The 23,534-nt window shown below is 39.3% G+C and overlaps 7 protein-coding genes across 7 annotated transcripts; 5 read left to right on the top strand and 2 right to left on the bottom strand.

The window, feature by feature from the left end:
• Positions 1-482: 482 nt before the first annotated feature.
• On the bottom strand, positions 483-3,791 carry LOC140774161 (14-3-3-like protein). The gene is made up of 6 exons (XM_073117038.1): positions 3,637-3,791; positions 2,628-3,089; positions 2,451-2,529; positions 2,203-2,325; positions 784-900; positions 483-698 (listed from the first exon to the last, which is right to left on the bottom strand). The coding sequence occupies exons 2-6, from the start codon at positions 3,032-3,034 to the stop codon at positions 639-641; spliced, it is 786 nt and encodes a 261-aa protein (XP_072973139.1). The 5' UTR covers positions 3,035-3,089; positions 3,637-3,791; the 3' UTR covers positions 483-638.
• Positions 3,792-4,393: 602 nt separating this feature from the next.
• Positions 4,394-5,841, top strand: LOC140773299 (cytosolic sulfotransferase 5-like). Its single transcript, XM_073115775.1, has 2 exons — positions 4,394-5,026; positions 5,512-5,841. Exons 1-2 carry the CDS (start codon positions 4,394-4,396, stop codon positions 5,839-5,841), a joined length of 963 nt encoding a protein of 320 aa, XP_072971876.1.
• Positions 5,842-6,328: 487 nt separating this feature from the next.
• On the top strand, positions 6,329-9,130 carry LOC140773932 (ACD11 homolog protein-like). Its single transcript, XM_073116724.1, has 4 exons — positions 6,329-6,737; positions 7,464-7,636; positions 7,890-8,035; positions 8,608-9,130. Exons 1-4 carry the CDS (start codon positions 6,531-6,533, stop codon positions 8,712-8,714), a joined length of 633 nt encoding a protein of 210 aa, XP_072972825.1. The 5' UTR covers positions 6,329-6,530; the 3' UTR covers positions 8,715-9,130.
• A 129-nt stretch (positions 9,131-9,259) lies between these two features.
• LOC140773934 (uncharacterized) lies at positions 9,260-11,264 on the top strand. Its single transcript, XM_073116725.1, has 2 exons — positions 9,260-9,745; positions 10,861-11,264. Exons 1-2 carry the CDS (start codon positions 9,323-9,325, stop codon positions 11,032-11,034), a joined length of 597 nt encoding a protein of 198 aa, XP_072972826.1. The 5' UTR covers positions 9,260-9,322; the 3' UTR covers positions 11,035-11,264.
• A 1,286-nt stretch (positions 11,265-12,550) lies between these two features.
• Positions 12,551-14,755, bottom strand: LOC140773931 (uncharacterized). Its single transcript, XM_073116723.1, has 5 exons — positions 14,143-14,755; positions 13,951-14,054; positions 13,677-13,848; positions 13,464-13,586; positions 12,551-13,387 (listed from the first exon to the last, which is right to left on the bottom strand). Exons 1-5 carry the CDS (start codon positions 14,329-14,331, stop codon positions 12,728-12,730), a joined length of 1,248 nt encoding a protein of 415 aa, XP_072972824.1. The 5' UTR covers positions 14,332-14,755; the 3' UTR covers positions 12,551-12,727.
• An 884-nt stretch (positions 14,756-15,639) lies between these two features.
• Positions 15,640-18,217, top strand: LOC140774133 (uncharacterized). The gene is made up of 3 exons (XM_073116998.1): positions 15,640-15,804; positions 16,205-16,352; positions 17,758-18,217. Exons 1-3 carry the CDS (start codon positions 15,750-15,752, stop codon positions 17,834-17,836), a joined length of 282 nt encoding a protein of 93 aa, XP_072973099.1. The 5' UTR covers positions 15,640-15,749; the 3' UTR covers positions 17,837-18,217.
• A 3,159-nt stretch (positions 18,218-21,376) lies between these two features.
• On the top strand, positions 21,377-22,963 carry LOC140772826 (probable carboxylesterase 17). The gene has a single exon (XM_073115029.1). It carries the CDS (start codon positions 21,576-21,578, stop codon positions 22,620-22,622), a length of 1,047 nt encoding a protein of 348 aa, XP_072971130.1. The 5' UTR covers positions 21,377-21,575; the 3' UTR covers positions 22,623-22,963.
• Positions 22,964-23,534: the final 571 nt, after the last annotated feature.

Here is a 23,534-nt window from a genome sequence, read left to right as displayed (position 1 = left end):
TTTTTGGGTTCTGGGATGAAGTATATAGGATAAAAAGATGGAACTACACCATGGTCCTTTTGCAAACAATTCTATCTGCAAATTGTTCAATTTGAAATATCTTTTGCTCTGAATAAATCAATAAACCGTGCAGCGATGATGAGAAGATAAGAATTAAACATAGATCAAGTATGGATCTCAAAACCGAATGGTTTTCCGATTGCTTGATGTTTTTCCAAACAGAATAGCAGAAATATTTCTATTAACCTACAAATCTTGACGGAAGGAACGTTAATAATAATTAATAATAGAAAACCAGCGAGAAAGGCTGATCTTAGTTCTGTACAAATATTTTTTAGCAGGCATTCTACACTTCTGACAGATCCTTGATACCCAATATAAAACAATCACGGTGCGTAGGAGAAAGCAGCAACAATTTAACCACACAGTAGTGACAACTGCCAGAGATGAAATTTATGCATAATTATAAATAAAGCAAACAATAAAAGGAAGCACTTTGAATATATTTAGAACATTTTGTCACATAAATGGTTCATCCACAAACTGTAAGCTAAAGATGACAATCTCCAACCACATTAAATTCGATACAAAACTAGAAAGATCTAGGGCAGACGGAGTTAGACCAGTCGGATTTCCCATCACTGCCCATCCCCTGATTCCTTTTTGGGTGCTTCCTTGATTTCATCCGCACCATCCTCCTAGCAAAGAAAAGAAGCAATATGAGAACACTGAACTAATTAAGAACTTAATTAGACAATGAACTATGAGATACTAGTGTCAGACCGTGATGTCTGACGTCCATAATGTCAAGTTGTCTCTGAGAAGTTGCATGATCAATGTGCTGTCCTTGTAAGATTCCTCACCCAAGGTGTCCAGCTCTGAGATTGCCTCATCAAATGCCTGCCATTATGGATGTAATATTTTTGTGAAGAAAGGATGCTAGAGAAGATTAAACAGCAAGCACGAATAATCCAACTACTGGAAATGAGCGGATTGATTACTTCAGAATAAAATGAAATGTGGAGGAAACATGTGTTCATAATTTCACAATATAGATAAGAATTTTTTCAAGTACATAAGATGCAGCATTCCAGGTCATACTCCAGCGGTGAATTCACAAATAATCCCTCTGTTGGGCCTTTCTTATTTTTGTCTTAGACATGTGGTCTAAAGACAGGTGTCAGTTTAACTCGGTATATCCATATTTTCTTAGCCAACAGGGAACCAGTCAGGCATTTTCTAACCACTATCATCAACATCATCTTTCATTCTGTTAAGAAGAGGTACAGAAGGAATTTTGTAGTTTAGGCCCTCTAGGGCAATCAATCATATGTTATAGGCTTACAAAAGTCATGCTTTTGTATTTCTTCTCAACATTGGAACATTATTAGCAAATTAGATCTAGGGGCATGAATACAATTACACTCATCTTGTAGCATATTCCCTGGATTAGTATTTCCATCCATCATTGAACTTGTTATGATTAACAACTTGTAACAGAAGTTTAGAGTGTTTTCAAGGCAGCATACGAGACGGCAAGTAGAGTATACTAAATCATACTATACAATATGGATCTGGCAAGATCCTTATGACCAGATGACCGCCTAATTAGCAAGTAATAACACTTTGTGATGGCAGGATCTCCCGCAAAACATTATAAACCCTTCATTTGACATACTCCTATAAGACCTTAGGTGAATGATGGTCTTCCGCTAACATTCATTGATGTTGTGCAAGTATATAAATGTTTGAAGAAAAAGAAAGAAAGAAAGCAGAAATACTATGATAGAAATCTGCCACTGGTGGTACTTGCAAGCACACAATGAACCAGGATCACCTATGTGAGCAATATTTAGTTATCTAATTCATTTAGGACATGATGATAAAATATAAATGATAACCGTTGAATGTAAATAAAAATTTGTAGAAGATTATATTATGTACAAACTAATCGAACAACCACATTCTTCAATTATAGTTTCCACTTTTTCCATATACATTAAATGATTCTTAATAAAACAGGATTACCCGGAATGAGCATCAAGGGGTTTAAGGCCCTCTGGAGTGATGCAGACATATAATTTAGCACCACAACTTCAGTTATCATACTCAAACTACCATTAGTCGGCTATTGAGTGTGGTAGTTTGTCTAATTTTGCATATACATCCTTGTATCATAAAAAGTGAAAAGAACAGAAGTACCTGTTTTGCAAGATTGCAAGCACGGTCTGGTGAGTTCAAGATCTCATAATAGAACACTGAGAAGTTAAGTGCAAGGCCAAGCCTTATAGGATGAGTAGGAGCCAATTCAGCCAGTGCAATATCCTACACACAGACATACAATGTTAGGACTTTCTCAGTGGTTGCAAAGCTCTAGATTTGCATGCTAAAAGAGGAGAAGAAATATGCCAAAAGGGTGCTCTCCGCTGGTGAATCAGGATAAGATGAACCTGAGCAGATTTATATGCCAAAAGGGTGCTCTCCGCTGCTTCTTTCCTCTCAGCTCCAGTCTTAAACTCCGCAAGGTACCTATACCATTATAACATCAATTCCTGTTATCACCACTGATTGATATAAAAATGATTCCTCAATTGCAATCTGATTGCTGATATATACTTCATTGATACCTGTGGTAATCACCCTTCATCTTAAGGTAGAATACTTTGGACTCAGCAGCACCCGCAGCTGGGATGAGATGTGAGTCGAGCAACTTGAGGATCCCATCACAGATCTTGCTGAGCTCAGCCTCGATCTTGGCACGGTACTCCTTGATCAGGGCAACATGGTCCTCGTTCCCGCGGCTCTCCTCCTTCTGCTCAATGGAGGAGATGATGCGCCACGACGCCCTGCGGGCACCGATCACATTCTTGTAGGCCACAGAGAGGAGGTTGCGCTCCTCGACAGTGAGCTCTTCTACATCAACTGTCTTTGCAACCTTTTCCATGAACTCCACCATCTCCTCGTACCTCTCGGCCTGCTCGGCCAGCTTGGCCATGTAGACATTCTCCTCGCGGGATGATTCAGCTGGACACATTGTCACCGCTCTTCCTTCTTAGCAAACAAATATATCCTTATCTTCTTATCTCAGCCTGTAGAGAGACTAAGGATCAGACCAAAGCCTAAATTTTTTCCAAAAGGTAGAAACTATAAAAAAGATGGAACAAAATGATCTTTTCCTCCCTTTGTAATCTGATTTGAGATGAGACAAATCTGAAAGATGTAACATTTCATTGATGCTCCATATCAAAAGCTATTTACTGAGACAAAGGTGCCAACAATTAAAAAGAAAGGAAAAAGAAATCAGAAAAAAAAAATATTTATTGGTCAGTTCCTCGCAGATCTACAATTTCTCAAATCAAAGCAGTTTAAAACAAGGTTAGCTTCCATATTGATGATCTCTTTCATTCCCATTTACAGAAATAACTTTAAACATTATAAGGCGTGCTCCTTAAGAGATCATTCATCTACTTGAACAGAACATATCGAAAAGCACAAAGGATCGCAGAAATGTCCAGAAAGAACATGGAACAATAAGATTTAACCTACAAAATCCCTCAAAAAAACACCACAAAGGAATAAAACAAAGTAATTCTTAATCGATCAAAAAGCGACGAGGAATATTAAAAAAAAAACCACCTTCCAAGAGAAACCCTCGCAGCAGCCTTCTTTTCCTCCTCTCGCTTTCAGTCTCTTTGATTCGATTTATTAAAGGGAGGGAGAGGGGAGGGAGCCCAATTCCTCGGGCAATGAGCTGTCCACCCTAGAGACGCTGCCCTTTTCCAATCACACATAGACACGTGGCCGCATCAGAAGTCGGTATCCGCCCAGGGCGGGCGTCGACGGTCAAACACGACACCGCTAACTGCGCCGAGCGAGTAGTCGTGGGAGCCCGCCTGTCGGATGCAGTATACGAGAGAGCTACTCAGTTAAATCTCATCCGTGAAACATCTCATATGGACGGGTGAGATCGAAGAGGAAAATGTTCCCTGTTCGTCGAAGAACAGTAAGATACAAAAAGACTTTATTTAGTTCACGAAGAAGATGCCCTTTCTTGGTATCTCCCGCAATCATTCCATGTGAACCTCTCCCCACGCCTCTTCGTGTGTTCGACCTCCAGCTGGACCGAAAGTTACATTTTAGCACCATACATTCCTTCTTTTTTTTGTTACAACTATTCAAAAATAAAAAATAAAAAAACTTGCCCATTAGTAGCCTTTAGAGTCGGCCCTAACGAAATATTGGGCCACGGCCCAATATAGTTGTATGTGGTTTGAATGGATGGGAGGTCGGGGGGTCTATTGTCCGCTTCACAAGGCTACTGACGCGCGCTTCACAAGTTTTGGCGCACAACGAGTTCTTCTTCTCATAACTCTCATCCTTGCTTAGTTTTCCAATGGCTCCCATCCCACCACACGCTCGAGAGATCGAAGAGACGAATGGTTTCCTCTCTTCCCTTCCATTGACTGAAGACTGGATACTGCCGCTCCGCCTCTACCAGAGCTTTTGGTTATACGAACCCCACATCCCCCACGTCATCGCCGCCCAACACCAGGTCAGCTTCACCCCTCGCCCCTCCGACGTCATCCTATCCACCTTTCCCAAGTGCGGCACGACGTGGCTCAAAGCGCTCGCCTTCGCGGTTATGAACCGCTCTGTTTACGCCTTCTCCGACCACCCCTTGTTGTCGAAGAACCCCCACGAGTGTGTCCCCTACTTGGAGATCCCGCTGAAACGTGACGCCGCCGTCTTCGACTTCGAGAAGCTTCCCTCGCCGAGACTCCTCGCCACCCACATGCCGTACTCAATGCTGCCGGCGTCGGTGGCCGGATCAGACTGCAAGGTGATCTACCTGTGCCGGGAGCCGAAGGATACGTTCGTGTCACTGTGGCACTTCCACAAGATGTTGGACGTGGAGATTGAGTTGGGCCCGGCGTTCGACTTGTTCTGCGACGGGGTCTCCCTCAACGGGCCGTTCTGGGATCATGTGCTCGACTACTGGAAGGAGAGCCTCAAGAGGCCCGACAAGGTTAGATTGCATTCTACTTATGGAAAGATATATCACTTCTGTCGTCAACCCGACAAACTCATAGGCAGTTGTGTCCAACCTGAAGATTCCGAGAATTTGCATTTAACACCCTGCATTACTCTGCATTTTTAACATATTTATGGTTACATCCTGTATATTTAATATTTACAAATCAAGCCTTATATTTTGTCAAAATGCATAAAAAAGCGATCGGTGGTCAAATGGTAAGACATTTGAAGTTGAAGAAGAGATAAAATTCATAGTGCATTAAAAGAAAAGAATAATAATAATAATAAGAAGAAGATAAGATTTTTTTTATATTTTAAAAATAGAATGGTCTATAATAGACAGAATATTCTCATCTCCCATGATAGTGTTGGTGTAAAGCTAATCCCAGAGGACCACAATCTATTTTATAATTAACCTACGGCTCACTTGAATCACTATTCTCGTAATCTACTTCATTGTCATCCCTTGTCATATAGGTGCTTTTCTTAAAGTACGAGGAGATGCTGACCGACACAACGTATGCAGTTAGGAAGCTGGCCAAGTACATGGGCTGTCCATTCTCATCGGAGGAAGAGAAGGACGGAGTAGTAGAGGAGGTAGCAAAGTTGTGCAGCTTCAAGAAACTCACAGGATTGGAGGTGAATAAAGATAAAGATGAAAGAACAGGTAAAGTAGTGCTTACTAATGCCTCCTTCTTTAGGAAGGGGGAGGTGGGTGATTGGAGTAACCACTTGAGCCCTCAAATGGGGAAGAAGCTGGATTCCATCGTTAAGCACAAGTGTGGCGACTCAGGGCTCACGTTCTAAAATTTTTATATATAGTTTAAGATTTTTGTTGTCCAGAACTATATATATATATTTGTGTGTGTGTGTTTTACTTTAATTAATATGCGATCTCTTGTAACAAACAACCCATCGTTGCCATACAACCATGGAAATTAATAAATTTCTCTCGTTGTTGTGAGCGATTGGATACCATGAATAGGAAATATCATGAATAAGTAAATGTGTCCAATGAATAATATTTTTAAAGTGATAAAGTAAATGCATGATGGAATGATAAATATCCGGATAATGGAACAACAATAAAAATAAATTATAAAAAAGTACGCTTTCGAAATAAAAAGAAAATGACTTTTGAGGTAGATTTTTACAAATTTATTAGAAAGAGGAGGATTTCGCAATAAATCCAAATGTTAGGTGGTGATATGCAAAAGAATCCGTATTCGTAAAAGAAGGCGGTGGAAATCACCGATTCACCGGAGTTCGCATGCGAATTCCAAATGCAGGTCCATCAGCCACTCCGAGCCGCTTCTCCGGCCATCCGTCCCCGTAGGAATCTCCACACCGTCTATTCTACTTCTTCTCCAAGATACCAAACCAATCTCTTCTTCTCTTTTCCTTCCCTTCCTGTCCTTTCGCCTCTCCTAAAGAAGCGAGCAGGGATTCCTACTCTTCAATGGGTTCTCCGTAGTTCGAGCCGCAGTCGATCCACCATGGGAGGCGACTCGTTCACCGCGGGCGAGTCAGGTTCTCCGCTCGCAGCGGTGGCGGAGGCATTCGAGGAGCTCGCGAGGTCGTTCCAGGATTGCTCCACCGACCTCCGCCTCGCCCCCTTCTCTGATGCGTGCGCCCTGATCCCCGTCCTATTTGGGTGTATTGGCTTCGCCTTTAAGTTTGCTGAGATGGAGTATGTCTCCAAGGTTCGTCCCCCTCCTCTATCTCGTATCTTTTCCTTGCAATAATGGAAATTAAGTAGCTCGATGGGTTGCGGTTACAGAGGATGTGAAGGGGAGTGAGAAAGGAACAAAAGATGGGATTTTTTTGTATCAACCCTTGCCGTTACGTAATTTGGCATCGAAACAAATGCTTTTTAGCAAGTTGCAATTTATCTTTAAAAACTTAGACGAAGAGGATTAGTCTAAATAAAATTAAGAATGAAGCAAGTAGAATCATAACCATTAAATATGAAAATGTATGCATGTTCCTTTTTGTGTTCGATGTGTAAGAGTTAGATCTTTGTGAACAATTCACCTAGTATATAGAAACGTTGTTGATTCAGAGTTTCCTATATTTAAGCCTACGAACTGAATATTTGGCTAGAGCTTTCTTTCTTATGAACTTGGACTATGTTTCATCAATATGTTTGGATAGTATGCTATTCAAAAGTCCTCCAATTGATCAATGTTGGAGTATGACTTTTAGTTATTTGTTAATATAAATCATACTAGACATACAACTTCTGTTTTAATGCCTTAGTAGCACACGATGTGAGAGTTTTCTTAAACTATTTCTTATGGCAATTCACTTGCATCGAGAACTTAGTCATTCTGTCCTCTGTTCTTCTATTCACTGTTCTTAGTAATGTGAGACTTTGGATCTGATATTTGAGCTGCTTTTCTTTTTTTTGTTATTGCAAATCTTGTCAGGTAAACAATCTTCTTGAAGCATCAAAGACATATGATACATTAAGTAACATCCTTGACGATGATGTCAAGCATGATACTGCCAGGAAGCCGGAAAGCCATTCACAAAATCTATGTAGGGTCAGGCTAGGCCTTGATCTCATCAGAGCTTTATTTGAGCAATTCCTAACAGCTAAGTATGTTCTTCAACTGTAGCACCATTTATTTTTCTATTATTTATCAATTCATTTGCATTTTAATATGTTGCAAATAGTAAAGTTTCTTTTTTTTTTTCTTTTAGTTTTAACTTCAGTGTTTTCTCCATTAGCGTCATATTTTGTACTATAAATCTTGATTTAGTCTTATTCCAAATGTAATCTTAATATCTTCAAATGTTTTCTAGTAGAATATGGAGTTAACATTATTTCTTTATCACGTTCTCTCTTTCAGTGAGTGCTCGTTAAAAGAAGCCGCCTTAGCTGCTTATGGCCAAGTTTGTGCACCATTCCACAGTTGGGCAACGAGGAAAGCAATTGGTGCTGGGATGTACACTCTTCCGACTTGGGAGCAATTGCTATCAAGATTGAACGAAACTGGTAACTTTCCCTTACAAAAATTGTAACTCGTTTTCAATCATTTTAACAGTGTCAGATTTGGATGCTTGCATAACAGCTTCAATAACTCAAATGAGATTCCTCATACCCAATCCTCTGTTGATTTTGCATCTTATATGGTAATTATTTTTTTCAGATGCTGAAGCACCGCACCCATTAACGAGCAAATTCTCTTTCTCAGAATTTGCAATAATTCCAGTATGCTCCATGTGATTTAAGATGTAGTTTCTGTTTTATCTTTTGGTAGCTAGGATCATTTATCTCCACAGCGTGATTTTCCTGATAGAAAATAAGAATAATATATCTCAATGGTTATGATTTCTGAAAGTAAATGCATTTCACTCTATCTAGAGTAGAGGACATTACTATTATGAAAATTTGTCTTAGCACAGAGAATATTTTCGTCGGGAATAGCTCTGACCTCTCCAGAATCTTTACACAGAATGCACTTTATATTTTGCTTTAAACAATTGAATAAATTGTCTTACACCTAATTTACACCAGTTGGAGACTTCTTTATCTACTAAACATTTAAAATTTCTACATTTTTGCAGATCACTCTGTCCAGAAGGAAATGAGAAGATATATCGATGCTTCGAGTCTGATTATACAGTATATTGACACTCTTTTCCTTTCAAGAAATATTAGCCTAGACTGGTGAACTAACTTGAAGTGCATATTGAACAGTACCCACAACGAATACTTTCATTTCCAAATTGGAATCTTTCACTTTCTTCTTTAGTTTAAACATGGAGGCTGTTATATTTTCTTGTTGGTGGTTTCTAAATTTAGTCTAACTCTTACAGAGAGATCTTTATATTATCTCTTTATATTCAAGGGTCCTAGTGAAATTCTAGTTGAGGCTATACTCAAATCCCTTGTAAGACCTTATCTCTATGTTCTATTAATTTTTTATTATGACCAGTAGATGGATAAGAGAGAGGTCTTCGCACCTTTCGTTTAATTTCTTTGCACTTCTACTCTTTTAGTGATACACATGAAACTCCATCGAAATGAAGTATATTTGCAGAGTCAAAAGCTAGAATTTTTTTTTACCTTTTTTATTTGCAGAATTATTCCATGATATTTTGACACCTAGGGAGGTGTTTTTTTGCAAGTAGGAAGTCTATCTGTCAATATGAGAGAAGGTGGTTTTTTGCAATAAGTTTGAAATGCAGGTGGTGATATGCGAAAAACCTTATCCTCCTTATCCCACCTCTTTCGTTAGAGCAAAACTACTCGAGTGGCGTTGGACGATCGCCTCCTCCCATGTCTCTCCTTATCTCTAATCTCCTGCCCGGGAGCGGTACGCTCGCCGCCCCGTGTTCTCACCTCCCCAGGACCCCTCCTTCCTCGACTTCCCTCGCCTTCCTTTCTCCTTGCAGCACTCGGCGGAGCTCCCACGTCGCACGGGCGAGGAAGGGCCTCTCTTCCCGCGGCCGCCGGCCCGACAACCGAGGGAAGAAGGGTTCGGTCACCACCACCAAAGAGGTCGAGGAGGAGGAGGCGGCTTTCGGGTATGGCGCTTCTTCGGTCGATGGAGTCGAGGGAGGAGGAGGTGACATGAGCTTCATGTCAACGACGCCGATGCCGGAGATCCCCGGGGACGAGCGCGACTTCTGGGAGGGTCCCCAGTGGAACGCTTTCGGATTCTTCATCCAGTACCAGTGGGCTTTCGGCATCGTTTTTGCTGTGAGATTCCATCTCCTCTGTTAAGAAATTTTTGTGGTTGTTTGTCAAAATTGGATCCTTCTGTTTTCTTGAGGTCATTTGAATGATTTTGATAACACTGACGTCGTTATTAAAAAAAAAATAACTTTCGGTATTATTTCCTTACTTTGGTTTTAGTAGTTCTAAGATGTTTCTTTTAATTCTATGCCCACTTCATGTTTCTTTCTCTGTTTGGTTAAGCTGGGTTGACTGCTAAGAATCTGCAGTTTTTGGCTTGTTCATTTTTCCAATTTGCTATATAAATAAGGGTGAAAATTTTAATACCGAATGAGGATTACATTAGATTGTGTTGTTCCTAGAGAAGGATGTGTCATTTACTGTTGGAAAGACAAGGATATGGTTTGTAAGCTCGGAAATCTACTTCTGATTCTTGAAACGCAATTAATGGTTCAATTTTCCTATTGCTGGAACTTATTTGAGGTGAAGTGATAGCAGCTTTGTTTGAGGTTAGCTCGGTAGCATATATTTGCTTAAGGGAGAAATTGATAGGTTGGACCGTTGATATAGGATCGTGGGTGAAAAATTGCTTTGACATGGATCCAAGAATAGGATTCAAATTTCCTCGAGTCTTTAATTTGTTTCAACATGGTAGGGCAGAAAACTTTAGAAGATAGTGTTTCGAGTGGTATGGCCCTAAATATTTATCTGCAACCAAAGGTTTCAGCACTACAGTGCATTGACATGGGTTCAGGAAGCTAATATTCACCTTTCACCCTAACAAAACCCTTTATCATATTACTATACCAATGTTGTTTTTGTTATGAAGTTTGTATCAGTTATGGAATGATAAACATATTGTTGTTTTCTTTGTTTCTCTTCTTTTGCTGTTAAGCTCTTGGTCAACAGTTTTTATTGTTTAAGTTTTGACTATTCAAAGCTGGTGAAACATTAAGGGGTATAGTTTTGTCAAGTTTTACTGCTCTTACTATGTCCTGAATTTTTTGAAAGTATCCTGCTTTAGTTCCAAAGTTTTGAGTTAGATCTCTACTGAAAGAATCAGAAGTAATACAGCATCATACCATACTGTTCACTTTTAACTGGATATAGTTCAACTAATCGAGGCTATTTCTTGACAGCTAATTGCTTGTGGTATTGCTGTTTCTACGTATAATGAAGGAGCAACAGATTTCAGAGAAACTCCTTCATTTAAGGAATCGATCGGGTCACAAGAGTTGTTAGAAGAACCAGAGGCATCCAACTCTGATGTGTTTGAGGGCAATCCAACTGAAGTGGCACCAAGTCTGGAGTAGCCTACTGTGGAGACTGACTCTTCTCTTGGATTCTAAGGTTGTATAATACATGATGCAACTCCAATTCCATAAAGGTTTGCCGACAGTAGTGAGTAATCAAGAAATCATGTAGTAGGCTATTCCATTTTACTCTTTTTGGTGTCATCATAATGTAGCTACTCATGTATGTTGAACGATAAAGGCTAAATTTGTCATCATAATGTAGCAACTCATTTTACACTTTTTACTCATCTTAAGTCGATTGATTTTATGCCATACAGCATTCTGTCTTCTTATTACTGTGGCACCTTCTAGCATTTTGTTAAGTGTTCCAGAAATTGGATTACTTTTGAATATTCTTTACTCTTGTGCTGCTGAGGGCTCTCTTGGCTCTCTGCTCCCTTCTTGTCTGGTCCATAAGCGAGAGCTACAAATTCTTAGACTGTAAAATATAAAAATTATCTTTCTCTAGTAATTTAAATTTTTAAGAGTAGTTCGATTACTTAACATGGTATTAGAATAAAATGTTATGCGTTCAAATACCTGTTATATTTGATCAAAACTTTACCCAAGTACGTCATCCTTAGATAGATGTCGATTACTGTCCATCCGGACCATACCTTTTCTCGTTCTCTTCCTCAAGCATAACGCGTACCTAATAAGAAAAAGAGGAGAAAGAAGAGTAAAAAAGGAACTATGATCGGTTGCCTTCCCACCATTTTTCTTACTTTGTTTCAGTTGCATGCTGGCACAGAAACCATCTTTCTCCCTTGCCGCCACCGGCAAGGCTTTCCTCTCTCTGCCCTTGCCCTAGTCTAGGGTTGGCATAGAGACTTTTCTCTCTCTACGTATGCCCTAGTCTAGGGTTGGCGATGAGACTCTTTCCCTCCCTCCTAGCAGGGTCTTCTCTTTCGCCACTGTTGGCAAGGCTCGCCCTTGCCTAATCGCCCCCATCTCACCTTGCTTTTTTGCTTTGTCGCCATCGTCCTGTGTTTTGAGAAAGTAGTTTCTCAATTTTGTGAATACATTTGGCAGAGTTATCACTCTCATCCTCTCGCTATTTTCTTTCTTTTGCTGTTTTGTTCTCGGTGTTGTTCTTGGTTTCAAAGGTTGCTCAAATAAAATCATCAAGTGATTTTATTATGATTGTTGAATTATGTCACTAGTGAGCCTGGAATTCTATTTGAGTTTACTCTTTTGTTGAGTGCTCAGTCTTTCAAGACTCATGCCATTATATTTGTAATACAGTTGGCTAAGTAGGAGACTTGTTTCTAGAGCATTGGTCTATTTTCTTTTTCTTATTATGTTTAAGTACTTGTTCTTGATACTTGATACTTTTTGTTTATTATAGTTCAGTCTATATACAGTCATTCTTAAGGTTTTTATCATATTTTCCTTGTTTTTGTATCGAAATGCAATCGTTTGATTGAAGTAATGATATGAATCAGTCTACGGACTTTTCTTAAAAAAAAACAGAAAAACATTGGGGTGGATGCTGTCTAGTATCTGACTAGAATGTTGGGGTCGCGTCCAATGCTTGATATAACGAATAAAATTCCCGCATTATGAATTAATATTTACAATCTCTTTTCTTACAAAATATTAATGCTTAATCACATCCATTATTCCTCGGGCATTATAACAGAGCCAGTTGCGTAATATGCATCATCTAGCATAACTAGGAAGGTTAAGAGATCTATGTACGTATTTGCTGCTAAACTCCTCTTCGGGTTCTCATGGACATTGCTTTTCTCGCTACATTAAGGTGCTCTTTGTGCAACTTGTTCATGGAATCCAGGTGAGCACTCTCTGCTCTTGCTTCAGCGTTATCTCGGCTTCCAGGTCCCAAACCAACAGTACCAATCTCTCTATTGATTGGAACTTTGCCGTCATCTTTGCTTCTTTGGTAGGGTGGATGGAGGTAAGAGAAATGTTGTTTGACAGCAACGGCGTTTGTTTCCTTTGGAGACATCTCAGTTGAATCCGAGCTTGAAGAAGATGGAGATCTCTGCAGTTGTGTCCCAAACTTCTCTGTGAGTGCTTTCCGAAGGAAGCCTTTGCCCTTCACATAGATACCTTCTTCTGCCTCTGGCTTATAATTTTGGACATGGTGGGTCTTCTCAAAGCTCTCACTTTGATCTGTTTTCCATCCCTCAGTTTTGCTTCTCCTTAGACTCTGATCACCTGAGCCCTTCCCTTGGGATTCCGACCGCGAGAGCTCCACGGCGACCCTCGCTGCGGCTGCGGCGTAAGCGGCCGACTCAAACGCCACCTGTGCTGCAGTTGCCACGTCTTTGTATTCATCCAAACCCAAGTTTGATAGTTTCTCGTTTACATCTGGTGATGTGCTCTGTTCTACCTTGCGCTGGTTCTTCTGCATGGATGTTGGTAAAAGTTTGAATCCATGCAAAATTGTGTAACAAGTTAGATAGTTTGATCACCATACTGACCTCTAAAATCTCAGGGGAAGATTCACCGCATTCCAATTTGATTCCTTTCTCAGTAGCAATTTCCTTTGTCACCTTCTGCTTTCTTTCCAGGCTTGGCTCTCTACTAGACAGCTTCTGCATCACCTGCAGTGCATCCAAAACACCTGAATCAGTAGCTATGATGAGAGTAAGCAAAAACATAGGAGACTCTCAGAAGATGGAATCAGACTCTACGTTTGGATTCACCCCACACTCGTTGCGCAATTCAACGGCGGCGGCGACGAAATCCTTCCCAAACTTCGACGCGAAGACGGCCCGAGCTTCATGCAGCTCAGGCAGGTCGCCGCATCTCGACGCCGCAAATACGAGGCTCGAGATCGCCTCTCGGAGCTCCTCCGGGCACACTCTGTACGATTCCAGCAAGATGAATGATTCTATAAGAAGAACATATAGAGGGGGAGAAAAAAGAAGAAGAATCTTTGAACATCACTAAATCTCAGATACCCACTTTTGGTTTTCCATAATGACAACCCTCTCAGTTAGAAGACTGCAGTAGTTCTCTAACATCACAAACAAATCCAGCATGTCCTGCTCCTTGATCACTTGCTCTGCCTGATGCAATCCATCAATGAACACAACCATTAGAAAGACTGAATTATAAACCAACCTTGTGCACCAGGGTTATTTAGTAGTCACTGACACGAACTAAGGCGCGGTCGAGCTGTCCGAGCTGAAGGAGCTGCGCGACGTCGCCTCGGGCCTGCGAGCACCGGGCTTGCCGGTGGTTACGGAGGACGGCGAGGCGGGAGACGGTGAGGTTGAGAAGAATCTTTATCTTGGTGCTCTTCTTTGATGACCTTCCTAATAGAAAGTCTAGCTTCCTCCCCATCTTCTCCTCTCTCCAATGGCCACTGCTTTGTTTTGGCTGCTTTGTTTTGGAGAGTTCAGAGTATCAAATTATTGACGAGATGACGTGAATGATTGGGTCTTCCAGTGGGTTGGATGTTGTTGGAATATGATAGACTAAGTAACCAAGGATTGATTGAGTAGGAAATAGGAATTGCTCTCCATATGGCTGAGTGCTTCTTCTCAGCAAAGCAGTGGATATTCCAATATGCAATCAAGCACACAGAAATAAAGCAAAATAATAATATTTGAGCACCATTTCATTCTCAGTTTGATGTACTCTAAATATCTTGGATTCAGAAAGTATTAGAGGACCAACCTCCTGCCATTCTTGCAACTACTGGTAACTGGTCAAGTGGCCAAAACCACTGGCACTCAGATGTGACCTCGATCGTTCGCATATTTTTCTACGGAGTTATTATTAGATTGGAAGACTAAGTTTGCTGGAGGTGTCATCTTGAGAAGGAAAAAAAAACTAAGTTTAAACGATGGCGACGTACAAATAAACTATCTATCAATTTGTTGAAACTTTTGGCATGATTATGGCATTCAAATGAATTTTCTTTTCATGTAGGCCACGAATTGAAAATAGCGTGCAGCTAATCGGATGATAAAAGGTAAGTTTAATTCGTATTAATTACTTAGGCTTTGGCTTGGCCCAGGGGCAATACAAAGTTTGAGGTTACGTTTTAACCATCAAAGATTCGAAATATAGAATTGAGACCCACGTAGACTTACTCTTCTTTTTGGTTTTTAATGCAAACAGCTACTAAAGACTTTCAAAATATCATAAGTATTGTTTTATTCTTTAAGTTATCATTTTAATCATTGAAATTGTCGATTTTTTCGGAGTTAGTTTTGAACAAAATATTTGTAGTAAATTATTTTTTATTGAGTTAACAAATATATATATATATATATCTTGTACTATAATATCAGGTTTAAGTTTTGGATATCTTTTAAACTATTTAAGATAATTTACGTAAGTGCTAAGTCCGATTTCAATCATAATATGTTAAATTAATAAGTTTTTAGTGGCAATTATATAAAAATTTCTACTTGTTTAACCTCATTATTTCCTGCAGGGCCAGTAGCGGATTTGGGCTTTAAGGTGGGGCTTTCTTGAAAGATTGAATTTATGGGCCTCTCTATTGGGCTTGGGCCGGATCATTAGATTTAATGGGCTAATTATTATATTTGTCTTAAGATTTAATTAATAGGAAAATCAAATGTTGACTCTATGAACTCGAACCCTAACCAAGCGTATGATCGAATCGGGTAAATTTTGGTTTCATCCATTTCTCTCGTCGTCAAAATTGAGATCATTAATCATACCATAATAGGGTTTTCTGTACCCCTCTCTCTCTCTCTCTCTCTCTCTCTCTCTCTCTCTCTCTCGCAATGGGGTACATCGAAGAGGCCAGAGAAAACCATGTCAAGAAGAAGGTGGAGGAAGGTAAAAAAGCTACAATCTTTTTCTCTTGAACCATGTCAAGATGCTCCCTTGATGGTGCTTGTTCGGTTCTTGCACTAGGGATCATTTGTTAGATGTGGTAAGAATTTAGGGATGATTTGTCGGCGAATTTGAGGAATTTTAGCCAAGATGGTTCTTTTTCGGCCTACCAAGAAGCACTCACATCGTGCTGATGTGGGTGCTTTCGGCATGCCTTCTATTGTAGAGCTGCAGCATTGGCTTGAGTGGTGTTCCGTTATTATGTGAATCACTATAATAGCTTAGATTTTATATTGGTAAGGTTAATGGAGTAGATGATAAGTGTTGAATCTGTTATTTTACTTGAGATCAAACTAAATTCTGTGGTAGAGTAGCAATTTGAGTTTTCTTGTTCTTTTTCTAGCTTTACGCAGCAAAATGAAGCAAAAGGCATTCAAAGAATGTGACTATTACTCTGCAAAGTATGCTGAATGTGCTTCAGGAAGAACTATATCTGTAGTATGGAGTTGTCGTAAACAAGCAAAGGAGTTAAATGAATGCCTTCACCAGTAGTAAGTTCATTTCCAGCATCATATGTTTCCCTTCAGTTAAATCTGGATAATGCATCTTAGTCATTCTGCTATCAGCATTCTCTGCCATCTTCATTTGTGTGCTGTGAATAACAAGTTACTCTAACAATGCTGAGGATTCTGAACTTTATCTACATGCTAGATAGTCTTATGGTTTTACTTTGCTGCGAGATATCCTATATTACATTGGTCCGGATCTTCCCTTATACAAGTTCTTCCAGACCTCTTAAGTTTTGTGGTTTCAGCTTTTTAGACAAGTTTTGATCAAACACCAATCAAGTCCTCATCTTTTGGGCCAAAATTAACTTTTAAGTTACATTTCTCATGGTTTGAAGTTTCATTTGAAACTGAAATGTTTTGCATTTCAGTCCTGTCCGATCAGAAACTGCACCCTGAAATTAGTATCGAACCGAAACAACTGTCATAACAATTTTTTTAAAAGTATGTTTTAAATTCAAAGATAAATTTGGCTTGAATCCAACTTGTTCCTAACTCAATATCAGCCTCATTGCTTAAAAGTTATTGGATCTTGTAATGCATTGAAGAAAAAGAACAGATTATTTATCAAAAGAGGTCCAAAACCGACACAACAAAATTAGAACCAAACCCAACCAAAACGTTTCATTTTTTAACCAAGCCAAAACCACAACTTCGAACTACGATAGTTCTAATGATTGTGATTATTTATGAGTGTTAGCTTGCCGCCCTTCTTTCAGCCAAATTGACTTTAAATGACAGAAGTTTTACTGCTTAGAAATGATGTAATACATATGATGCAAATTCATATCTTACAGGGGAGCAAAAGAAATTTCAGTACAGGAATATCTAAAAAATGTTTTACCAGGACTTGCCTTTATCTTAGATGATTGTGTAATGCATATGAATTTTAGATGTAATGAATAGTATGCTAGGTGTCTCCTTTAAATTTATAGACACATTCTCTCATGGACAAGTGCCAGCAGACGTGATGTTAATGACCTTACAATCTAAGAATTCTACTTATTGAGGAACTGTAAATTGCGCAATTTGTCTAGAATCTATAGGAACTTCTAATTTGATTTTTTTTCCCTCTTTTCGGTACATATGCTTGCTCTGTAGGTTCAAACCAATAGTACCAGGGGATGAAATCATTAAAAATATACTTCATGACCAGGACCCAAAACTTAGTTGCATAATAAGATGGAAGTCTTCTTAGGTATTGTTTCTTTATACCTGAGAATATTATTATATGAAGCTGATAATTATGTTAGTGTTTCCATCATTATTTATCATTCGATTAACCTGGAAACATGAACTACTCCTGCTGGTTTATGCATAAATCAACTACTCAGTTATAATCAAGAAAGGCATCTGTGTAGATATTAACTTTGTCCTTTATCCTTGGCAGTACCAATGACAGTGTCTTGGAAGAAATGAAGAAAAATTACATGCTTGAGCAAGAAAGCAAGGAGAGAAACAAGATATAAGCTCTTCTTACAATTCTACAAGGATTTTAAGCCAAATATTGATTCTATTCTCAGTTTCTCACCACTGGGTTGCAGATCACGTATTAGCTTATTTCCTGATGCCAAGCTTGTGATCTTCATTGAACATTCCTTATGTGGGACTTGCTCTTTCTATGGTATCCTGCAAGTTTAGAGCTTGATGATGAGGCTGACAAAGAAGTTAAACTGTGTTTAGGATGTCAAAATTTAGACAAGAACCTTTGCAGCTGCTAGCTTGATAATCCATTTTTCTCAAGGTTTATGTTATCTTTGCTATAACATGTTATGGTTGTCATTACTGTTTCACTTGTTTGTGGATGTGAACTAATAAAGAAATGCAGCTGCAAGCCAAATTTTGATTTATTATGACTCCAGGCAAACTGCTGTTTTTATGTTTCTATGCCCTTCTGGTTTGTTAAAATAGAGAGAAGAATACCAGGACCTCATATCCTAGAGACAGCAATAAGTGGGCATTTAGAATGTCAAAAGTATCATCTAAATTTCAGTCTCAGATAGTTGGCTTTTGTTCATAGTCCATACATCTGAGTGTTCTACCAATTGGACATGTCTTATTCAGAGCTTCTGCCATTCAAATTCATTATTTCAACATCCCAGTTACATGCACTCTCTAATTAGAGACAATTTGGATTCCCTGATGAACCTACTAAGTCCACACAAGTGGAGAGATAGGACCACTTTTTCCTCTATTTCCTAGGGTTCCACTCGGCCACTATAGGTGCATGGTGTTGGTCCATTTGATGAAAACAATTGACTAAAGGATAGTAACACTTGGCTAACACAAGATTCTCATGACTCACATGAGGGATTGGTCAATTATACTAATATGTAGATTCATCTCTTCTTTTTTGTTCTTGCAGAAAAATGTCACTTTACTCGTAGTGTTTGTAATGAAAATTTTGTTTGGAGTATATATAACACCTCGTCAAAATCCGCTATGAGACAAAAGGCTGTCGATCAAAGATATTGATGCACAAAATGTCTGCTCCCAAGATCTTATCTTTCATCACCATTCCAGAATCAATACAATAAAAAGAGCAGAGCTATTCAGAGAACTGTCAGGATATTAGAGCATCTCGTCGTCAAATCAATTATAGAATGTAATAGATTCCAAGCAATCTTGTGAGATTTCAGAGAATTCTGAAAAGATCACACAAGATCATATTATTACAATCTTGCTAGAAGATCTTTTCTTTTCCTACTTCCTATATGAAACCTTATGGTTGACAAAATACTAATTCTTTTTTCTCTCTGCGTTGAAAGTTTTATCAGTCAATTTTCAGAGAGAGGTGGAAATTGGTGAGCAGTGGGCTTAATAGACATGCCCACAATAGAGAGAGAGAGAGAGAGATTAAAGTCAAAATCATCATGTATCCTGTCTTCCAGTTGTTTGTCACGATATATAGGCGTGAATACGTGAGAGCCTAAGAAGAGACAGAATCTTTTCAAGCCAAGATTCGTGTTATCACTTGAGAAGAGATGAGAATAGTGGTCGTGATTCCTTCAACATGCTTCCAAGTAACAGAATATGTACCACTGGGTCGCCATTAATCTTTATTCCTTCTCATTTCTGACACTGAATTCTGAGTCATTACAATTTGTCAAAAGGGAGAAGGAGAGATGGAGATGGAGATGGAGATAAGAGATAGAGATGGTGTCAACTAATCAGAAATCGTTTTAAACAAGTAACACCAACTAAAACTTTTTCTTTTATATATATATTAAACTTGTATTGACAAAAGGCGAAAAGAAATTTTTTAAAAGAATAGAAAAGAATTAACAGAAGAAAGAAGACCTCTCCATCTTAAGTGGAATCATGTGCATCTCAATCACATAAAGCCACTTTCAGATTAACAAAACTTATATGAAATGTAATGGAACCTGCAATTATTCCTTTGTAACTATAGAAGGATGTTTGCCTTCACAATCTAAACCTGGAACCCATCAGAGTCTCCACTAATGCTTCCGACAAGAGCAGTGTCAAGTAGTACTTAATGATAATTTGGCTTTTAAGGACTTACAAAGTTACAAGTGCCTTATTAGGTAAGCTAAGTTTGCTTGTTGCAATCTTCATCCACTTTCTAAAAAGAAACAAAAAATGAGGGCATGTTAGCCAATGTAGTGGAAGAGATGATGGAATCCTGCCTGCCTTTGTGCCATCATACCCAACCCCATCAGTAAAGAATCAAAGATGTCTTGCCCTTTAACCTTCTTGATGGTTCTCACTCTTTGGAAAAGAGATTATTGATTTCCAATTCTTTCTTTCCTTTATAGTTGGGTTTGGCCTGGGGGAGTCCTTATTGATACAGTTCTTTAGACTTAATTTGATAAATATAAACTCACTATATATAGGCCCTAGTCCAATGGTACTAACATATCAAATTTCTATCACATTTGAGAATATATATATATATATCATAACTGTAGTAAAGATCTAATTAGATTCTAGCACTTTGCCCTGATTCTCTCTGTCTTTTCTCCTCCTTTTGCTTAACTTCGACCTCTCTACTACTACTTAGCTTAATGAGAAATCAAACTAGATCCTTCTAGATATGTAATTACATAAGAACCATGCTTATGCTTTTTATTTACATTAATAAGACATCCATGCCAATGACTTGGAATACAATATCCAAGTTGTAGAAGCATATTATCCTTCAACGTTTAAAAAGGATTTGTTTGAAATTGGCATTCAGAAAATCACATATCTAAAAATATCTTCGCTCCAACAATATAGAAGTATAATTGTCATATACACAAGAATAAGAAGGAATACAAGCAAACTTGAACTAATGGCAACTACAATTACAGATTTAACAGGACTCGTGTATCATGAGGGTGGGTATTTAGACTGTACGATAACAGCATGTGAGAAATGCATACTAAAAAGCTCAGAAATCTCCACTGTATCGTTGAATTTTCAATTGCCACCAACTACCAATATCCTATCCACCGGAGAGATAAAAAAAATGAAGATATACATGGCCAATCCAAGAATAGAGGCATGTGATTTCTCTTTTTCTCGTTGCAACACCAAAGCCATACACACTGCTTTGTATTGGTCACAACTGGACTCTTCTAATAGCACACCAACTTGAAAGGCAATGGAGAACAGGGCATGTACACACTAAGCCAATAGGAATTTCAAGTCTTCAACACTTTGTAGTTGCTTAATGGATCCAACTTTAGCTGCTCATTGGAACCCCCACCCATTCCGGGAATCTGCCACTTGATCCAATTGTTGAGAACACTGCCTAATGTGTGTGTCTCCATAATCTTCGCTAAGAGAAAGTTAGGGAGACGTCAACGCCAAGTTTGGTAATTAGCCTACTAACATGAGCAAAGCAAGAAGCACTATTCCTGCACTTTGTTAGGCTGGAGAGCCTGAATTTCGACTTAAGAAGGCGCAGTCATTTGGGAAAAGCACCACTCCCCCCTAACTCCCACCCACCCCCACTTGCTGCTATTGATACATGACTAGGCCTTCATAACTTTTTTTTTCTTAAGTGTAGACTTGGCCGCAACATGTGGAAGAATCATACACACCCACTTGTCAAAGACTTGTAGGATAGCCACCTTTTGCACTTCAACATCCATGCCTTGGAATAAAACCTCATGATATAAGAAGGGAAACCTTGTTGTAAGTGTTGTGCTGAAAGCTTAAGATAAGTACCACCTGAATACTTGTGTTGGAGACATTTGTATGAGGAGAGCAAGGATGGGTGCCCTTCATGTAGGTGACTCAAGGCTCAACTTCCACGCAGGGAAGAGCCATGGACCTGTGGTCGAAGAGATTGAAGGGCTCATCAGATTCTACAAGGATGGCCATGTCGACCGCCTACCTGCAATACCAGACGTGCCATGTGCATGGGCTCTGGATGCAGATATTGCATGTAGGGATGAGGTCATTGACCACTCGACGGGTGTTTGGGCTCGGATCTACATGCCAAAACTTCAAGGAAAGCTTCCTCTGCTTATATACTTCCATGGCGGGGGCTTCTGCGTTGCCTCCGCTGCATGGAGCTGTTACCATAAGTTCTTGATTCGCTTGGCCTTGCTAGCCAAGTGCATCATTGTTTCTGTGAACTATCGTCTTGCTCCTGAGAACCGCCTTCCCGCAGCATACAACGATGGCCTCACGGTACTGAGATGGTTGAGGCAGCAAGCAAGCTGCAGCAACTCTGATGGTCATGCCTGGTGGCGAAACCATTCAAACTTCTCCCGAGTGTTTCTTGGCGGTGACAGTGCAGGTGCAACAATAGCATTTAATGTTGCCACACAAGTTGTACTTGGAGCAACCGAGCCTCAGGTCCTCAAGCCAGTCTGCCTGCGAGGAGTTATTCTAATACAGCCTTTCTTTGGTGCTGAGTCACGAACTTCATCTGAGAAATACCTGGCACAGTCATCCAGATCGGCACTTACTCTAGCAACATCAGATTGCTATTGGAGGATGGCGCTACCCACGGGCTCTAACCGCGACCACCCATGGTGCAACCCTATGGCAAAAGCCTCCCCCAAGCTTGAGGATCTCAGACTTCCTCCTGTGTTTGTCTGCATCTCAGAGATGGATATACTCCGAGATAGAAACTTGGAGTTCTGCAAGGCCATGAAGAGAGCAGGGAAGAGTGTGGAGCAAGCTACATATGCAGGAGTTGGCCATGCCTTCCAAATTCTCCATAACTATCACTTGTCTCAAGCCCGGACACATGAGATGTTAACACATATAAATGTGTTCATTACTAATAGGTAAAAGAAAAACAAAAGGTAGGTTCCTCTGTAGCTTAGAGTCCTTGAAGTAAGAGACAGGTTCAATACAGGAGTATTTGAAAAGGTTGTGTTCAAATAGCCGAAAGTTAGAGATGCAAAAGATATCCTGAAACAATCCAAATGTAATAATGCAAACTACCATGATAGAAATGCTAACAAAACTGTCAGCCCATTCACTTGCAAAGAACATGAGAACTTTCTACAATTAACTAGTAAATCCTAGTAGTGAGCTATTTAGTATATACAATGACTATATTCCTCTCACAGACATTAGCCAATTAGCCTTGAGCATCAATATACTCAATGACAGGAAAGTTAATATGATTTGCCTTGTCTGTTCTTTAAACAAACTAGTCATATACTATAGAGGAGACCAAAAGATTGATTAGTAGCTTAACATTTTATTTTAAGTTCTCCACTTCTAAGTTTGAAAGATAGTATTCTCATTCTATTGCTGAAAACTAAACTGGTCAACGAACAACAAAGTATGTACTAAAGATTTCCATTCCCTTCCTCCTAAATCGTTTAGATTTGATTACTCCAACATCTACAGAATTTCTTTAATGATTATATGAGAACGCCCATCAATATGATGATGACAATATATGCCAAACATAAAAATGCTTTTTCAGATTTCTTTGCCAAGAATCTCAATCTAGCTTGCGGAGATCTTTTCTGGCCCGCCAAAACATTCAGAGTACCTCTCTTCTCATGGAATCAAACTTTCTCCAATTGTATATGACAAACATTGTAATCAGATCTCTAACACTTTATTCTCAGTTGATGATATTCTCATGCCTTTATTTGATGATGACAATTTGCATATATCAACCTCATGCTTATTTGACATGAATTTAGTCTTGTCTTTACTCTATAGTCAACAACTACTTGCTCA

The sequence above is a fragment of the Typha angustifolia genome, chromosome 13 (assembly GCF_048772165.1).
Source record: "Typha angustifolia cultivar Huaian chromosome 13, ASM4877216v1, whole genome shotgun sequence".
In the NCBI taxonomy this organism is placed as follows: Eukaryota; Viridiplantae; Streptophyta; class Magnoliopsida; order Poales; family Typhaceae; genus Typha; species Typha angustifolia.
Note: the sequence above shows the minus strand (reverse complement) of the source record. Positions and strands in the feature narration are given on the sequence as shown.